At 25.5% G+C, this 19,187-nt stretch overlaps 4 protein-coding genes across 5 annotated transcripts; 2 read left to right on the top strand and 2 right to left on the bottom strand.

Moving 5' to 3' along the window:
- Positions 1-2,776: 2,776 nt before the first annotated feature.
- OCT59_022921 (uncharacterized protein) lies at positions 2,777-5,937 on the top strand (the record flags this gene model as incomplete). 2 transcript variants are annotated; one of them, XM_066150448.1, is made up of 14 exons in its annotated part: positions 2,777-2,821; positions 2,885-3,094; positions 3,176-3,202; positions 3,278-3,420; positions 3,506-3,737; positions 3,807-3,861; positions 3,937-4,191; positions 4,303-4,455; positions 4,526-4,608; positions 4,914-5,032; positions 5,101-5,231; positions 5,300-5,474; positions 5,540-5,661; positions 5,729-5,937. In XM_066150448.1, 14 exons carry the CDS (start codon positions 2,777-2,779, stop codon positions 5,935-5,937), a joined length of 1,959 nt encoding a protein of 652 aa, XP_066006481.1. The 2 variants fall into 2 exon arrangements, with proteins under 2 accessions (XP_066006481.1, XP_066006482.1); XM_066150449.1 differs by lacking the exons at positions 3,937-4,191; positions 4,303-4,455; positions 4,526-4,608; ... (3 more) ...; positions 5,540-5,661; positions 5,729-5,937 and having other exon boundaries at positions 3,807-3,869.
- Positions 5,938-7,203: 1,266 nt separating this feature from the next.
- On the top strand, positions 7,204-8,892 carry OCT59_022922 (uncharacterized protein). The gene is made up of 2 exons (XM_025310950.2): positions 7,204-7,266; positions 7,329-8,892. Exons 1-2 carry the CDS (start codon positions 7,215-7,217, stop codon positions 8,705-8,707), a joined length of 1,431 nt encoding a protein of 476 aa, XP_025176631.1. The 5' UTR covers positions 7,204-7,214; the 3' UTR covers positions 8,708-8,892.
- On the bottom strand, positions 8,465-10,513 carry OCT59_022923 (uncharacterized protein). Its single transcript, XM_025326336.2, has 2 exons — positions 8,937-10,513; positions 8,465-8,847 (listed from the first exon to the last, which is right to left on the bottom strand). Exons 1-2 carry the CDS (start codon positions 10,450-10,452, stop codon positions 8,837-8,839), a joined length of 1,527 nt encoding a protein of 508 aa, XP_025176630.1. The 5' UTR covers positions 10,453-10,513; the 3' UTR covers positions 8,465-8,836.
- A 3,314-nt stretch (positions 10,514-13,827) lies between these two features.
- On the bottom strand, positions 13,828-16,267 carry OCT59_022924 (uncharacterized protein; the record flags this gene model as incomplete). Its single annotated transcript, XM_025318274.2, has 2 exons — positions 13,828-15,893; positions 16,012-16,267. The coding sequence occupies 2 exons, from the start codon at positions 16,265-16,267 to the stop codon at positions 14,068-14,070; spliced, it is 2,082 nt and encodes a 693-aa protein (XP_025176629.2). The 3' UTR covers positions 13,828-14,067.
- Positions 16,268-19,187: the final 2,920 nt, after the last annotated feature.

The following is a 19,187-nucleotide window of genomic DNA, read 5'->3' on the forward strand; positions in this document are numbered from 1 at the left end:
TCATGGGTGTAGGTATAATACATATGGAGAAATCTACATTTTTCATAACAGTACTAACTTTTGAAATTTTTTTTCTGTTTATTAACTTCTGCGCGTAATTTCACCACTTTAGTCAAATGAAATCGACTTACTAAATTAATTGAAAATTGTTCAGCAAGGTCGAAACTACTTGTATATTAATTTTCATGGGTGTAGGTATAATACATATGGAGAAATCTACATTTTTCATAACGGTACTAACCTTCGAATTTTTTTTTTTCTGTTTATTAACTTCAGCGCGTAATTTCACCACTTTAGTCAAATGAAATCGACTTTCTAACTTAATTGAAAATTGTTCAGCAAGGTCGAAACTACTTATATATTAATTTTTATGGGTATAGGTATAATACATATGGAGAAATCTACGTTTTTCATCATGGTACTAACTTTCGAATTTTTCTTTTTTCCATTTACTAACTTTAGAGTGTAATTTCACCACTTTAGTCAAATGAAATTTACTTCCTTTATTAATTGAAAGTTGTTTAGCAGTATAAAATCTACTTAATACTTATAGGATTTATCCATTTTTTATAATAATACTAAATTATAAATTATTGTATAATATATTATTATATTTAAACTATATATTTTATATAAATATTTTTATTAATAAAATTATTATTTTTTTCAAAACAAAACAATTTAAATTTTAATAAATTATGTAATATAGGTGAACTTTACCTTGGGTGAATTTCACCACTGGTGAGCGTTAAAATGATCCAAAATTTTAATTAATTTCAATTTATACAAAAGTAAATTTGCTTTTTTCAATAACATACAGAAATAGCGGATGACGAATCATTCGTATCTTCACCTGGATCCCAATCCGGATGGTTTCAAATCGCGGATTGGCGATCAACGGATCGCAGCACTAAATTTATATGATAAGTATAATTTAAAAGAATGATATTATAAGTAAAAAGATAAATCCAGATCCGTTCGGATGGTTATCCGAATCAACAATTTATTTACGGACCGGGTTAAACAGATGACGAATCCATCCGGATCGTAACACTACATATAATAGCCCTGTTCAGTTCTAGATCGTATCGGATTGACCGAAAAAATGTATAACCAATCAGATCATAGTTACAATTGAGCACAATTTTGATTGATCGGATTGGTTTATATATCCATAATAGCTTATAGGGCAAAAACACGTAGTTGTTGTTTATTATGTTTATTATAAAATCGATCAGGGAAAAACACCAATTTTTGTAGATCGGCTTGACTGACCGCTGACCGCATCAGTAACCAATTATTTTGGGGTACAAATTTGCGATCAATCCGGTCCGATCTAGAAATGAACAGGGCTAATATTTTAGAGGAATAAGAGCAATTCTCAAGAAATCGGATTTCATATTTGACTAGGTCATTAAATCAGCAGCAATCAAAAAATTTATTAGTTATATATTAAAATGCGGTGTACAAATTATTCAACACGTTGAATAATTTAGATTCTAGATCATACCAGATTGATCGTACCAGTCATACCGATCTACAAAATTTGGGTGTTCAGTTTTATAATAGACGACACCTACGTGTCGGTAAATTGTTATTTATTACGACTACAGCAGGCTAGTGAGTACGACTACGTGTGAGTACGCATCACATAGATATGTAATCACGTATTATGTAGTCATATGACTTGAAATGATTACACAAGTACGCAATACAATCTTTGTACTCACTGTACTCACGTACTCACGTACCAATCATTAATTGTATAACGACCAGTTTCGGCAAATTTTTTTTTAATTTTTTCAAAAGGCAATTCATCGCGCTTTTTTTTTAATTTATTTAAACCAGCTATTTTTCTTTATTTACAGAAATGCTGGCATTTTTTGGACTCTTAACTGATCTTAAAGTAATTCAACTTTTTTTAAAATTTATTTAACATTGTCTTTTATTTACCTTATTTAATAAGAATGTCGTGCTTGAATTTTTAAAGGTAAACTCATTGAGCTAAACTTAATAAAAGGGAATTTGTTTTATGTAATTTTAACTGGTTTGAATTACAGAATAAAAATACGAAGAGCTGATAACTAGCATTTGAATAAGAACTAGTAAACCAACAAGAAAATAAAATAAATACACCACTACAATTACTAACAAAGTAGAATTTTCTCATTATGAATGGAGACTTTTTACGCCATTATGACTACCATATTAAAATAAAGCATTAAAGTAAGAATTTCAATATATTACTAGTCACTTTTTTTTTATTGTTTAATATTTATTCTTTTTTTTTGCTTTCTGTTTTTAAAACATAAATAATGTAAATGAAAACTAAAAGAAATCTCATTATTTAGATCATTTATATATTAGCAAAAAAATTTATTTGTATTTTTATACGATCATTTGATAACTGAAGTAAATTACATCATTGTGGATTCTTGATTGACCATTACACTTTTTTTGGTTAGTCAATTTTCAATTTAGGTGAGTTGAATACTTCTCAGTAAAAGTAAATTAGTTATTTTTTAGAATTTTAACATTTTAATTATATTTAATTATGGAAATAACCTTGACGATTTTATAATTAATAAATCTATAAAAATTATTTTCAATAACTTTTTTAGAAATTGTGTAATCATGTTTATACCAACTTTTTACAATAAAGTTTTATTTCAAACGCGTTCAAAATTTTTTCAATTTTACTTTTAATCGCGTTTTTTATATTCTGTTTTATTTTTGTAACTACAAAAACCAAATTAAAATTTTCAAACAAACTAAAATGTCTGATTTAAAAATCATTAACATTAGTTCTGATTCATCAGAGGTAAAACAATTTATTAATATTTTAATATTATAATACAAAATTTTAAAGTTTTCATTATTTTAGAGTGAAGATCAAGAATTCTCATTACCACAGGAACTTGCTTATAATGAAGAGAGACTGGAAAAAACATTAGCTTTAATTAATACTATATATCATATAACTGATATTCGCCATTCTTTATTTCCCATTGAGTATCCCGATAGTTCAAATGATGGAATTGCATATGTTTTTCATGTTGAAAACTGGGCTGATAAAAAAGCTGTATTTGGTGATGTAAGTGATGGAGTTTTATTTTTAATTATTTTGTCTTTTAATATTAATTAATGAATTATTTTTCCTATCATTTATTTTAAGATTCAGTATAGTCTTGGAAAAGCCTCAGTAGGTCTTCGAATTCTAATACTTTTTGCCCGTATTTGGGAGTAAAATGCAAAGACGAAAAAAAAAACATGTCAGGTTAAAGCTCGCAGTATTGCTGCTTCTGATCTTACTATAAACACGACTCATACTATAGTAGATCCTGATGTTGACCTTCTTTCAAGAAATCCCAGCTTTTTTACATTATCTTCTTTACATCAAATTCGATTAAATACACAAGAGTAATTATTTATTATTACAATTTTTATTTATTTCTTATTGAATATTTACAAATAACAATTTAATTAAATTTCTTTTAATTTTAAGGGAATATCTTGCTGCAATTAAAACTAAATGTTGTTATAACAATTATACATGTAATGGAAAACCTGTGGTAAGATATCACAAAGCCAATAGAAGTGATGCCAATCAGTACTTTATTGGTTGCAGTTTGTATACCTTTGGCACGCGACATAGATATATAAGTGGTAAACCTAATATTGATGAAGATCTTTTAAAAGAATTATTTAGAAATGAAGGACGAATTAGTACTATTGAGGTAATTTAATATTTTTTCAGTTTTATTATTTTATAATAAATTTTAATATTCATTTATTTATTTATATAGGATGATAAAAAATGTTTTACCACTATTCCTAGTGCATCTAGAAAAAAAGAGTGTCGTAAGTAATTATTTATATGATTAACAAATTAATGTTTAATTTTTTTTAAATAGTAATTTTCCTATTTTTATATAGCAATCCCTCATGTTAAAGATGGAAAAATTGAACTATTACCACTTGTAAAAATTGGATGTAATGTTATATTTCATAAATATGAACCATTAGATTTAAAATCATGTCCATATATAGTCATGGTTGTAAAAAACACTCACTCACATCCACCACCTCCTCCTCATCGAATACCTGGCCATTTACAAGAAAATGTAAAAAATTTAATTAAAAATTCAAATGATCTTTTAAGTGATACTACTCCACGAAAATTAATTTCAGGTATAAATTGTTGATTTTTTTCTTTATTTTATTTTATTTTATTTTTAATAACTTTTGATTTTCAAAAAAGGTCCATTAATAAAAGCAGTTTTTGGAGAAGTTGTTTTATAGATATTCATGCTTCAATGAATAATATTGATAAACTTCGTAATATTGTAATGAAAGAACAGAAATTATTACATCCACATGGACAGGGAATTATGGGAGTGGTTCATGCTTTTAATCAAAATGAAGCAAATTTACGTGATTATATTCAAAGAATTAGTAAGTATTAATAAAAAAAGTTTAATAAATTTATTTTAAAGATAATAATACAATTATCATTATTTTTTAGTATTTACAGATAGTGGAAATGTTATTATTTTATGTATGATTAAATTACAAGCTATTCATATGTCGAAATTTAAATATTTTATGGTAGATATGTCCCTATAAACGTGTATTTGGAGAAATGAATGAATTTGAGTTTAATGCTTATGATGAAGATAATCATAGTAGTAAGTAGTTAAGATTCTCAAACTTTGATTTTAATTATAACATAAATTAATTTTTTTTTTTATTTAGTTGTAACATTTTGTAGAATTTTTACAAATGGAAGTGATTCTAAAATTTATCAATGCATGTTTACAACTTTCTTTGAAGTTTATGAAGATTTAACAGGAGAAAAGCCATCTTTTTATCATTTTAATTCAGAAAAAAAGGATGGGCTGCTATAATTGTAGATCTTGACAAAGGTCAATCTTAAAGGATTGTCTTTAGCTTTAAATTCTTTATGTAATTCTATAAGTGCTGAGCAACATTTACTTTATATTTTAAAGTCTTGTTCAGTTCATTTTGAAAGGTAAAAATGAAGTTTTTTGATTATTTACAAATAAATTGCTAATAATTATTTTATTTATATTAATATAGAAATGTAAGAAATTCTAAATATTCAGATGAAAGCAAATTTTTAATGCGTCAGCTTCTAAAAGCCAAAACTAAAGATGATGTAGATTTTATATTTGAGCAGTTAGAAACTATTGGTGATGAGAAAATACATGGTAAATAGGTTAATTTTATTAGAATTTGTATTATTTATATTGTTATTAACGTGATTGCTAATAAATAGATTGGATAACTGAATACCAAACACCATGGATATTAGCATCATTGAATCATAATTATTCTTTGATGGATTATGATATTTGGATGACTACCCCTTTTGATACTAATGTATCTGAATGTTCACACGCGAATGTAAATAGAGAAGGGACGCGATTGAGATTAAAAACTGCAATATTTCAGTAAGCTATTCTAATTATATAATTATTTAATATATTTTATAATTATTAACAAAGTTATTTTTTAGTTCATGGAACTATGATCTAACATTGTATAGGCGGTTTCATAATTACCAGAAATATAATATTCCTATGTCAAGCAAGAATAAAAGTGGTACAAAACGAAAAATAGATGCTAATAAGCGAAAAGGTAATTAATAATTTATTTATTTATTAAATTTAATTCTTATTACTTATCTATTATTATTTATCTTTAGAAAAACGAAAGAATATCCAAATTCAAAAATTACCAAACAAAAGGCAGAAAGTGAGTGTTAAGGAAAATGACTCAGAATTTCAAAAAAGAATTCAGGAGTTGGAATATGAAGAACGTAAGGAAGAACTAGAAAGAAAAAGATTGGATAACCAATTGAAGAAATTGGAAATTGCACAGAAGGAAAAGGAGTTAAAGGAGTTAAATGAATAAGTATTATATAATGAACTTATTTTAAGTTATAGCTTTTAATTGTTATGTGCCTAAACTAAATAAAATATAAGCTGTGACGTTAATTACTGATAATTAAAAAATTATTTTAAAGAGACGTATAGGTTGTTTATTAGAATTAACAATATTTATATAACTATGATCGCTTTTTTATTATTTTACACAGGTTGTACATCCTGTAAGGATGTTAGTAGATAAAACATAAAACAATTCGTCTTTTACCAATCACTAAAATTAAAAAAAAGTAGAAAACAATAATCTGTCTAACATTTTTTATAGAAATTCGCCCTTTTTATTTCATTTGTATTCTTTTTTTTTATAACATGTATTTTAGAAGAGTTTAATTACAAAAAAGAAAATTGCAATTTTTTCTTTTATATGTACAGTTGTTTATGTTTTATTAATTTCGTGTTTCATACGTTATATTGTAATATGGTAAAAATAAAACTTAATATATAAGCTCTTCAGGAATGTAAAAATGAAGTAGTGTAGTACTGTAGTTCAACGGTGTAATAATATTTCACTTAAAAAATAATTTAAAGTTCGTCAAATATATTGAGAATACATGTGAGTACACGTGAGTACATGAGTACAAGATATTCAATTCACGTACTCGTACTCACAGCTGCGTTGTAGTCGTAATAATTAACTATATAATCCCTACGTGTATATAATATGACCGATCCGATCAATCAAAAAGCTCAATCGTAGCTACAATCTGATTGGTTATACATTTTTGATCCGATCTAGAGATCTAGAATTGCACAAGGCTGATCTGGATGGTCGGATCAATATACTGTACTGTATACATAATTTGATAATGTAAAACACATCGATTATTCGATTATGCAGCAAATACTGGACAACTTCATTTCAATAATTTTAATAACGAGTATACGCGTCATAATACTTGACCTCTATATTAAACGGATTTAAATTCTGTTGTCCGTTTTCTTACAAAGCGAGCTTTGATTGTATCACATGAAAGAAAAAATTTTTATTGGCAAGTCATTCACAGCTCTTGTTTTACAAATCCAAAGGAATGATGTGTAACATAAGTATGTACCACAGTGCACCAATATGATAATCCAACCGAAAGATCATAATGATTTGTACCAAAAATCATCCCAATGCGGGCAGGTATTTAATTATTTTAGGTAAATCGCGTATATGCAATTATGCATGCATGGACCTGCATGGCAATTTTGTTTAAATAGGTAATTAAATCCAAATCTTAATTTTTTTTTCATCCAACTTTAATGGCTTCGTCTTCGTCTTCGACTTTACAAGCATTTTTATCCTGGGCCAAAGGTATTATTATCTATGTATGTATTATTTTTCATCGTTATATTATTAACTCAACATTTTAATAGATAATGGAGTTGTTTCAAATATAAAAGTACAAGAGATACCAGATAAAGGACTAGGATTTGTCACAAAACAAAATGTTCTTCGAGACAACTCAATAATAGCCTTTATACCGTTCAATATATTACTTAACGCGACAAAAATATATAAATATGCAAAAGAGAAAGCACCAAAATTGGAAGAAACTTTTAATGCGTTAATCGCAGAAGGAAAGCCTTTACCAGAACGCGTTATATTTATACTTTTTTTATTATATGAAAGAATGAGTAAAGTTACGTCAGGAGGGGAAGTACCATCACTATGGAAAGCATATATTGATATCTTACCTCGTACACTTCATACACCATTATTTTATGATCAAATATTGAGAGCATGTCTTGATGGTACAAGTTTAAAACCAGCAGTAGATGCAAAGTTTAATAAATTAAAAAAAGAATATGAATCATTTAGGCCATTATTTAATAAATGGTCAAATATAGAAGAAAATGGCGGACATGATGTTGTCACGTTTGAGCACTTTAGATGGGCAGACGGAGTATTTTGGTCAAGAGTATTATCATTTGGCAGTAGATTTCAAACAATTAATTCTCCTATTGGGGATGAATCAGATGATTTTCATTTAGTACCATTTCTCGATTTTGCTAATCATTCTTTAACTCCTCATGCAAGGTGGGAAATTGGACCTGAAGGGGTTGAATTAATTCTTACCAGATCTGATTCACCTGAACAAATAACTCCTGATACTGAAATTTGTATTTCTTATGGTGATAAACCAAATTCTGAATTATTATTTGTACATGGATTTACTTTATCTGACAATCCGTCATCTGCGATTTCATTTCCCGTTCCGTTCTATGATGATGACGAATTGGCAAAAGCAAAATTATCATTTATGCAATATCATGGTATCAAACTTTTAGTTTCTCTTACTAGAAAAAAAGGAGGAGCGGAGTTATCGCATGATTCAACCAGAGCAATGTGGATATGTGTATTAACAGAAGAAGATGGAATTAAATTTAAAATGAATCCAAATAATCCATCTCATCCTGTTGATTTATTTATTGGGAATCAAATAATTCCAACACTTGACGTTTTAGATAATGTTATTAATAGTATGGAATTATTACCTGTAATTGAATATAAAGTTACAGAAACAGTATTAGAAAATGTTGATAATTTATTATCTCATCTTAAACAAACAAACGAACAAGTATTAAAAATGATGGAACATGGAAAAATTTCACGTGAATTAGAATATATTAGAATATATAGAGAAGATGAATTTAAATTTTTGGAATTTGCTGTTGAAGATTTTACGAGAAAACGTGACGCTTTAAAGGCTGACGAAGTTGTTCAACGTTTTATGCTTAATGACAACGAGTAAATTATTAAATAAAGTTTGTTAAAAAAATATTTCTTTTTTTTATACACAGAATTTTTTTTTAATCACAATTCTATTTCTTAATATAAATTTTTGTTCCTTTTGCAAGAACGTTAATTTGATTTATCTGATTTATTGTAATTCTATTAATAATAAAGAAAATATATTATTGATCACGATACGCTATCAATTTATCGACAGATTGTTGTTTTGAAAACGTAAAGTATCTTACCTTTAATGTTCGTTTGATAATCTGGACCGAAGAATACAACAGTCACTGTGATGTCATCACGAAATCTTCTTGAAATGGGAGATGGAAGAGATAATAAAGCACATAAAAGATCTTGTTTCGCTCCCCCAAGTGCATTACGGATTAAATGTGTAGAAGCATTTTCATCAACAAAAGTAAAAACTTTTTCTTGCATATTATTTTCATATTTTAATTCGTCTTCAGAAAAATTATTTTTTTCTTCGTTAATCATTTCCCGTTTACCTTCTAATAATTTTCCAACAAGTTCAATAACTTCTTCATTTGATAATTCGTCCCACAGTCCATCTGATGCTATTACCAAAAATTTATCATTCTCTGTTAATTTATGATATGTTACTTCAGGTCTTGCTGTAAGATAAGGTGGAGTTTTATTACGACTTCCACCAGGAAGTCCTCTTCTTATTTTAAAAAATTTGGTGAATACGGCTTCCTGCATTTTCATATTCCATTTGTATTTTGAATCACCAAATGATCTTGTCGGTTCCAATCCACCAAATATTCGACCATTTATTATAATATTCCCCTCTTCCCCCGGATGCTCTTTATTTAATCTTTTAACTTCCTTTTCACTTCTTCCAGTTTGATCTTCACTTAAAGCAACAGCTTTCCATTTTTTCCCTCCTTTTTCATCATCATCTTTTACACCAAGCACAGCCCTTGAATCTCCTGTACACGCAATATATAAACCTTTGTCAGTAGTGTCAATATAAGCCAAAATTGCGCAACTTCCTGCGAATGCTGACAATAAGTTTTCATCTATGTAATTTAGTCCTTCATCTGGTTTTGGTGAAATATTTAATAACCTATTTGTAGAATAAATCAAGATATCATCATCTACTTCTACAAATGCTTTTTCTATCGCTTTTTTAGTTAATTCTTGCTTATTCGATATTAAATTTGAATATTCTCCATATCCTTCAATAGCTTTATCTAAATGTTTTATTACTCTGGGTATTAATTTTTCACTTAATAATTTAGATGTATTCCATCCTGAATGTCCATCATATATGCCAAAAAATAATCTGTCTCCAAATGCGGATTTTTCTGAATTAGGATATTCAAAGTTAACACTTTTCATATCTTCTATTGGATAATTTGATCCTAATTGATTTGATTCATATTTCCATACTCCGTTATTTCTTTGTAACGAAAATGATACCTGATTTTCTCGTAATTTTGTTGTTGCCTCTCTCGGCGACCTTATAATCGGATTAATTCTCATCCTTTCATCGTCATTATCGTTCAATGATGAGGAATTATATGTTTGTTGCCTTTCTCCTTGAAGATAATAATATAATATTCCTCCTCCTACTCCAGATACACCTACAACTCCTATAACATATCTCATTAAAGTACTCCTATTATTCCTATTATATGCAGCAGTCTCGGCTGTTTTTTGGTATATGTTACGACATAAAGCTTTCGCTCTAAGACCATTAAACGATAATGTCAGAGCTTGTCTTTGCAATAAAAACATAGCCGATTTAGAAGAAGAAAAAATACAGTGGAGAGAAGAAGGTTTCTCGAAGAAAGTTTCAACTGAAAAAGTGATAAAATCATGCTATTTATCGACCAACTTCAAAAATACTACAAATCGACGCTATCCAACAAATCACGTGTGGTTACAGGTGGGCACACCTTTCTTAAAAAATTAAGTATTTAATAATACTAAATTTGATATATTAAATATTTATTACTTAAATAATACAAAATTTTAATCATAAACATCTTCAGTTAATATTGTAGAAATATAAATTGGATGGATCTATCCAAAGAATTAATATCTATTAATATTTATGTACAAATACTGCTAATAAACATTTGGCTTAAATTATACTAATAAGCTTATTAAAAAAACTTTCTTTAGTTATACCATATAGTATTTTTATAATTACACTAATTTTTTTTGGTCCTAAAGGAGTGACTATATAAGAGTTGACTGTATTTGTTTTTTGTTTTCATTTTTATATGCAAGGCTCCTTTTTTTTCATTTTTTTCTATGTTTATTTCTTTAATATATTGGCACCCTTGTACTGAATAAATCATTACATTCTCATTGCACAGCAGAGGTAAAGAGTATATTTCTTTACTTTTGTGGTATATAATACCTGTATTGTATAGAACCAAACACTTTAAATTGATTTACTTTAAAATAAAATAAAAAAATTATTATCATATCGACTGATTGGAAAAATCGAACCAATTAATATTTAAGCTCAGTTGTTGGGTTCATTATATAACTGATGGGTTACTTATTGTCATTTAGCATATAAAATTATGGGAGGCTTTTCTGATCAGCCGATATGTACAATGTAATTTTGATTAATTCCAAAAGGTAAAATTTTTTTTTGATTTAGTAGTCTGATTTTAATAATTTTATGAAGGTTATCAATTTAAAAAAAATCAAAATTAGATTACTAGATTGCAAAATAATATTTTTGGAATTCAAATTAAATTTAAGAAAAAGTTTGATTTATGCAAAATATTATGACTATTTTTCATTCATTAAATATTGCTTTTTCCAGTAGTATTTTAAGTAAAGATGTAATAATCTGTTTTTTATATTTCTAATAAACTTTTCTATTATTTAATAGCATAATAACATATTATAATTGCAAATATATGAACTTTTTGCAATAAAAAAGAAAAACCTGCTAAAAAAAAATTTTTTTAGTTAATACTAATTCTAAATAAATTAAATAAATTCAATATTTGAAGTATTTTTAATGTATAAATATAAATTTAATTGTTCTGATAGTTTTTTCTTCTTTTATTATAAAGAGCCTATATGTATAAAGCTAAAATACTAAGTAATGTATTTAATTGAAACCTAATATTATATTAACATATATACAATTGATACTTTTTTAATAATAAGTATCAAAATCTGTTAAAGTATTTAGTTTTTCATCATCTTTTTAAATATTACTGCAGTTAGATATTTGAATATATGAAATTTAATATTTGCATACTTCCTATTACTAATGATATTATTAACCTTTAAACTGGTTTGCAGCCAAATTTGCCTGCAATTTTGTTTTTTAATTAAAGATATTTTTAAATACTTTAAAATATTTTATTATATAAACCAATATTTTTGTAATAAATTCTATAGTATTTTCTAAGTAAAAATTGAAAAAAAAGTTCATGATTTTTTAAAAGTAAATGATCAACAAATAGTAGTAAAATTTTTTAAATTGAAATATCTTTTTATTCATTAATCCTAGAAATATAAAATTACCACCATTTAATGCGTCTTAATAAGAAGAATTTGATAGAAATAAAATTGTTCTTTTACAAATATTATGTGACAGAATAACTGATAAAATCTAAAAATTTATAAATTAATATAACTTTTTATTTATTAATTTTAGAGTTATGATTTTATTACTATTAAATGCGCCTTAATAAGAAGAACCTAACAAATATAATTTCATCTTTCTATAATCACTAGATCTTAAGATATTTTAAAAATTCAAAAATTTTTAAAATTAATTTTAATCCCTACAGTTTAAGGGATATGGTAATTTATACCTGTCTATTACTTGTTTATTATTTGTAAATATTTGTAAATATATGTTGTTTTTCTTAATCTAGTAGAACATAAGAATTGCCTTTATTGGTACTATATAACACATTTGCACCAGTTATATACTTAGGTTTTTTAGCCTTAAAATATATTATATTAATGGGTAATCTAATTTTCTTTTTGATTATTTTAAGCAAAAATGCTATATCAAAATAAAAGAAATAAAGAAAATATGTAAAGTGAAAAAAAGTAAAAGCTATTAAAATATATTAATAAACTATTTCTATTGTACTTGAAGAGTTTACTTATCCATATATTATTATCCTATCTGTCTATTACATATATTAGTAAGCATTTGGTCGATAAATCTAATATTACTACCAAAACTAACTTCTGAAGTAAAAGAGTCATTATTTCTTAAAAATCCAGGATTTTTTATGAATATAATGTAAAAAGTATTTAGAGTTCTATTTTTGTATGCAAAAATATATATTTCTTAATATGTAGTTCAATGACAAAAAGTCACTATGTAAAATTTTCAAACATTTAAAAATGTGGATGCAAAATCAATTGGAAAGAGTTTCTATAATAAATTTACTACATCCTTTAAGTATAAATTTTTTTAAAAAAAACTTTAAATAATGACTTATTTTGTAAAGTGTATTGCAAGTTTACTTCAAGAAAGTATCTATTAACTATTAAAATTATAAAAATGAAGATATCTAAGAAGAAACTTTAGATTTAAATTAAAAACAAGTGGTTATTAAATATAATAATGAGAATACTTTTAAAAAAGTTAGATTGTAATATATAAAGAAGTAAAGTTTTTACATAATGGATTTCTTTTATTGTCAGAATTCAGAAATGTGAATATTTGTAATAAAAAAAAGCTATTAAATTTATAAGTAAAACCAATAATTTTACTGCAATAACAGGAAGGATATATATATTTTTCTATAATCAAAAAAAATTTTTCTACATTAATTATATAGTGGCTAGTTTGAAGAAAATCAATTTATTTTTAAATTACCAAATATAATTAAAATCTCAGAAATCTATTTATAATTAATTCGTGACTCAGTAGGAGGGGAAATTCATTTTGTTGCACTAGATATCCGATCACAAAAATTTCACCCCATTTTTACCATTTTTGGATAGTAATTTTTCACTGATTTATAGCCGGATCTCGAATTAATCAATTTTAGTTTATTATAGCATTGTGAATACATGTTATCAATAATATTAAAAGAATGAGATCGGTTCATTACAAGATCATAAGTAAAAAAGTTGGATAATATCGTTGGTTTACAAGCATAGTAATATAAATATAAAAAAAAATAATTTTTACAAAAATTTATTTAGTATAATTTGAAGAATTATCAGCTAATTTAAATAAACTATACTAAGAACAAAGCAGAGAAATTGATAAAATATGGCCAAAATAGCTATACTTAATTAACAATTTCTAAAAAAAGAATAATAATTTAATAATAATTTGAAGTTTGAATAAACCTAAAAAAAACTTAATAATGAATAATTAATATGAATCTGTAATGATCCTTCTTAAAAAGATGCATAAATTTCGTCATACTGATCTTTGATAAAACGCGCAAAATTAAGCGATCCTTCTTTTGTTTTCAAGTACCCTTCTTCAATAGACTCTTTTGCACTTAAACAACCTCTTTCGATAGATTCTCTTGCATTTAAATACACTCCTTCGATAAACCTATTTGTATTTAAATACCATTCTTCAAAAGATTCCTTTGCATTTAAATACCCTTCTTCAACAAATTCCTCTGCCTTAGTTGTCCAATTTAAAACTTTCTCCCGAATAATCGGTACCCAATAATTAACATAATCCCAGAGGATATCATTAAAAACGCTTAACTGATAACCAAAATAGATAATACTCGCATGTATTCCATTTAATACGTTTGTTCCGAAAACAACCACTTCTTCATATGCATATGTAGAATATGAAACTGCATTTTGACAAGTAATAGCAACTTTATTTTGAAAAAATTCCAAAAGTGTAGACTCCTCCTCATGATTTTTAATATCATTACTCTTTGTTTTATCTTCCTTCGGTACCCAGGTTACGGTTTTTATCAATGATCCATTCTTTTCTTTAATTTCGACCAAAACTTCACCTTTTGAGCCAGTAGTATCAATTTCAAACATGTATCGACCATTGCCAATTTCCTGGACATCATAACGGCCCAAAATTTGCGGTGGGTTATGTGTTACAACAACTTCAAAGTCATTTTTTCGATTGTCAAAATATTGTTTTTTATTCAATACATTAAACATGAATCTATTCGAAGATTCTTGAAATACTTCAATAAGAGGTTGAGTTTCACCATTATCGAGAGGTATTGTTTGAGGCACAATTTTATTTTGGGCTTTTAAAGACGCTCTTGACACAGCTTGAAGAGATGATGCCAAATCAGAAGGAATAACTGACCACTCTGCATAATGCCAGATACCAGTAACAAACAAATAAATTATATAAAGAGCCGCACAGATATAAATAATTTTTTTAGAATTGTCAACTAATTTATCGAAATATCGAGACCGTTTCTTTGCACGTTCTTTATTAAGTCGATCCTTTCTGAATTCAATAGCACGTGAACGTAAAAGTTGCAAATCGTCGTAAATAGCTTGGTTGTCAAAAGAAGTAAATTCGTTTACGGTCAAAATCTTTTTAGTATATACAGTTTCCACCCATCTATGATCTCTTCTATCTTCAATCATTTGATCGGCTTTCCATGTAAATATTTTAATCCCATTGTCTTCGATCAATTTTACAATTGCTCGACGTTTTTCTTCCCTTTCATTCGTGAAAGTAAGCTCATTACCACTCACGGTAATGATTGGTAACAAAGTAACTTTCTCTTGTAATTTTCTCATTGTAAGTAAAAGTTCATTAGGAAAACGGTCAACATCCTGAGGTACAAAAACAATACATAAATCAACCAAATTGTCTAGATCATTCTCTGCAAATGTCTTCTGCAAGTATTCTGATGCCCTAGAGAAATATCCATCAGATCTATCCGTGAGATCAGCCTCATAAATTGCGACTCCTGAGTCCGGGAAGTATTCGACTTGAGGTCTACCATCTTCAGGAAGCTTTACTGGACATATAACAAGTCTCCTTTCTAAACCAATATCATTTGTTGGCATAACACCATCTGCTTCATCCCAAAAAATTTGCGACATACTTTCGCTTATTTTGGAGAAAATTCTATGTTTACATGGATTAGAAACATTTTGTCCAATATACATGACGCGGAAATTAGCAGGAAAACTGGCAAGACGTTGAGAAGGTGTATCATCTTCGTTATCATTAATCTCAACTTCATCATCCGAATCTGAACCTGATTCTTCTCCTATGTAATATGAAAGTTGCAAAATAATATCCACAAATGAAGAGTGAAGGAGAAAATACAAAAAGAAATGATTCACAATACTAGTAAATTACAAAAAAAGAATAAATAAATAAATTACCAAGTGATTCATTTGCAAAATCAGCAAAATCTTCAATATCTTCGTTTTCTCTTGCTGGAATTTCAGGAATAGCATTGTTAGCATTAGAATCAATTGGTATTCTGTTAGAATCCTCAATAATTTCAAAATCCAAATCTTGTGAATTTGAATCTGAAGCATTGCGCAATGGTTCCTGATGTCTAGGAATCTGAAAAGAATCGAGTGAGGTTGCTTGGCTAGGTGCCATAATGGAAGCTGTTATTGATTCTCCTTCCATTAAAGCAAATTGTTCTTGGACTTTGATTTAGAGCGAAACGAATGATTATGAATTCACGTGAATTGTGATAAATTGGAATCTTGAAGTGCTGTTAAAAAGAAAAAAAGATAAATGGTTCGAGATTTGCAAAGTAGAAACCAAGTAATAAGCAGGTTAAAAAGAAAAATATAATAAATAATATTTTCAGCAAAATCGAACAAAAAAAAATCACAAAACATTGTAAGTTGAGTAATTCCCAATGACGTTCAGTTTAATTCCGAACTACTATCATGTTATTAACTTTTGAAGTGTTCTGGGACACTTAGAATTTACTAACTATTCTTTGTTTTAAGCAAAGCTTAGTTTATATTTATACTACTTCGCCACTCACATTCTCTTTGTTCACAATTCGACACAAAAAAAGAAAAAAATTTTGAAAAAGCGTAGAAGTGATGAGGAAACTTTATTATAAACTTTGTTCTTTATTCACTTTTAAACAAAAGTTTAATGAAAAAAAAATTTTTTTATTACTTTTATTCAAGTTAGGTCCTTTATCTTGTTCACTTTACACATACAATAAGAAAAAAAAAAGCGGGAAAATGTAAAATGACACAGATGAGAACCTGGAAATAAAGTCCGAACTTTTTATAGGTGATTTGATTTGCAGCAGATCATTAGCGCAGAAGCGTCTCACAATGAGATTGAGCACTGATAAGATGAATAACGTAATCCAAACTTCATCTGACCTTAAAAGGTAAACACGTGCAAATTTTCCCGTGAAATTACTCATTAATATATCATTCAAGTATTTGTTTAAAAGCTCTTATAATTTATTATAAAAAAGCAATAAAAAAAAGAATAAGATATAACATTCATGTTACTCATATTACTAAAATTTAAAATTTAAAATTTGAATTTTTGTAAATATTCATTTTAAAAAAAAAAATTATTTATAATAAATTTTATTTATATTACTTCTCAATTATTGTCTATTTTGTCTATTTATAATTACTACTTTAAGTAAACCAAAAATTGGTAATATAATCAACTTTCTTAGTCATACATTTGAAATAGTTTATATTAGATGACTATAAAGAAATATTATTATATATGAAAAATTTTATCTTTTAATAATATATTTATGATAAATATAACTATTATTTACTTTTTCAGAATGTATATTCTGCAATTATATAGTATTAAAAGTTTTAATTAATATAAAGTAATCTTTAATTGATTTTTACTGTAAAAATTCAGTATATTTTGAGTATTATGTATAGAATTACTTTATTAATTGCTTTTTTTAATAAAATTTTTGGAGTGACTATTCTTTATTATCAGTATTATTTTCTTCAAATATTTCTTTATTTTGTGTAAATTTTATAATTTATCTATTATCTAAATAATTTGTTAAATTATTAGGTACTTATTAATAAAAATAGTTGAAAATATATTAGGAATTCATTAACAAGTATGTTTAATTCTTCTAATAGTTATATATATATATAATTTGCTATTTTACATTTTTAAAATTTCAAATATATAATTAATTAATATTTATGATTTCTTAAAAATATAATAATTATAAATAAAATAACCAAAAATTTAAATATTTCCAATTTTAGTTTTATTTTAGTTTTTTTTTAATTAATCAAAATTGTTTTTATATATAACTTACCATTTAATAATCATAGAAAATAATATATATTATAGTTTATTGGAGTCCTTTTAATGGCTTTTATTGAGAGCTTTTGAATAATACCAAATTTTTTTTTTTAATATCAATAAATGCAAATTGCTGTAAAAATTATTTCACCATTTATTAATACTAAAATAATGATTTTAACACTATTTGAAAGTTCTTAATAAAAGAATTTCAATTATTTTTTTATAATTACTGAATAGCAAGTTATCACATAAAACATAAAAATGATTCTAATAAATTAGAAAATTAATCTAAAATCTGGATTGAACTGAGTTTTAAAAATAATAATTAGATGTAAATTTACTTTTACCTATATATTAATATAAATCCTATTCAAATTGTTTAATTAAATAATAAATATATAATTATTTGTATTTATCCAATTTATATAAAAAATATATGTAATTTTGAAATATTTTTTTCTTAATCATCCTTCTGAAATTATAAAAACTGTTATATCTAAGAGCAATTATTTTACATATATTTTACTTATATAAAAAAACTGGCTAATATATATAAAGTTTAGTTATTAGATAACAGATAGTTTATAAATTAATTATATTAGCATAGTTTAGTTTCTTTTTACTATATACTTAAATACTATTTTATTATATTAATAAATGTGATTTATGTGATTAAAAATAAATAAATGAATTATTTTGATAATATAGTATTATTTACTAATTATTCTTTTTTATAAAATAGTATAATTATAAATTATCTATAAAATCTATAAGCTAAAAATAGGTTAATTAAGTATGTAATTTGTAATAAATAAGTGGTTTACTAATAAAGTTAATTAATAAAATAGAAAATGTATTTAATTATTATTTTAATAAATTTATATATTCTATAAATTACAAAAAAAAAATATTTATCTTATTTAATAATTACAATTTTTTCTTAATAACCCATAAAGTACTATTATTACATTAATATAATATATATTTATATTATATTGTACAAAAAATTTATATTAAAACATCAAAAAATATTAAATAATAGTAATTTCATAATAAATGGATAAAAAGCCATTAATATTTTATATTTTGATATCTTTTTTTTTTAAAAAAAAAATTAGCAACACATTTTATTTATTATGTTGATTCGAATATTTTGTGTTATTTATTTTAAAAATATATATAAAAATTACTTGTACTTATATGTTAATTTATTTAATAAAAGAGATGCGCGTTACTAACAAAAAAAAAACTTACTAAATTGATATTCAAAATT

Source organism: Rhizophagus irregularis, chromosome 32, assembly GCF_026210795.1.
Source record: "Rhizophagus irregularis chromosome 32, complete sequence".
Lineage (NCBI taxonomy): Eukaryota > Fungi > Glomeromycota > Glomeromycetes > Glomerales > Glomeraceae > Rhizophagus > Rhizophagus irregularis.